General features: G+C 42.0%; 1 protein-coding gene across 1 annotated transcript; it reads left to right on the top strand.

The window, feature by feature from the left end:
• The first annotated feature begins 85 nt into the window (after nt 1-85).
• LOC102762994 (uncharacterized protein KIAA0408-like) lies at nt 86-618 on the top strand. The gene is made up of 2 exons (XM_006777675.2): nt 86-444; nt 531-618. Exons 1-2 carry the CDS (start codon nt 118-120, stop codon nt 612-614), a joined length of 411 nt encoding a protein of 136 aa, XP_006777738.2. The 5' UTR covers nt 86-117; the 3' UTR covers nt 615-618.
• The last annotated feature ends 28 nt before the right edge of the window (nt 619-646 follow it).

The raw sequence follows: 646 nt of genomic DNA on the forward strand, positions 1-646 counted from the left end.
AAAAATCAATAAAATATATTAAAAAAATATGACAAAGTAAATCAAGGAGGGAAAAAAGTCTTGCCTTTGTTTTCCTTATAGCTTTGCCGTGAAGTAAAGCTTCGGAGGAAAATCAACATGAGTGAACGTGCCAAGGTCATTGATCCTGATCGTGAGAAAGCCATGCAAGATAAAGTGGTGGAATCTTCTCCAAATTACCCCAATTCAGGACCATGCGAATTTACAGGGATGAATCACAGGGATGGTCTGGAAAAAGACAATAAAACGGAGCAGTGCTTACTCAGTGAAGGAAATCAAGTGTGTAAGGAACAAAAAGCAACCAAAAAACTAAAGGTAGGGTTTATGGATCCCCTGGCCACAGACAGGCAAAAGGAATGTGAGGCCTGGTCGGGCCTGAGGACTTCTGAGGAAGCGAGCAAGAGCTGTTCTGGCGCCCTCAGCACAGTAAGTAACATGACTGGCCTAGAACTGTTTCTAAAGAATTATTTACGTGTCGAAGTGCTAACACGCTATTGCTTATATACATAAAGGCTCTTGAAGAACTTGCCAAAGTCAGTGAAGAATTATGCAGCTTCCAAGAGGAAATCCGAAAGCGGTCTAACCATAGAAGGTAGGCTGGGACATCGATGACTATTTTATGTTGGGA

The sequence above is a fragment of the Myotis davidii genome, unplaced genomic scaffold, assembly GCF_000327345.1.
Source record: "Myotis davidii unplaced genomic scaffold, ASM32734v1 C62927139, whole genome shotgun sequence".
In the NCBI taxonomy this organism is placed as follows: domain Eukaryota; kingdom Metazoa; phylum Chordata; class Mammalia; order Chiroptera; family Vespertilionidae; genus Myotis; species Myotis davidii.

Bases quoted from the DNA above. Each gene is read 5' to 3' on its own strand.
- LOC102762994 (XM_006777675.2), top strand. From the start codon at position 118: ATGAGTGAACGTGCCAAGGTCATTGATCCTGATCGTGAGAAAGCCATG. The intron at 445-530 runs GTAAGTAACATG...ATATACATAAAG, and splicing joins GTTCTGGCGCCCTCAGCACA to GCTCTTGAAGAACTTGCCAA.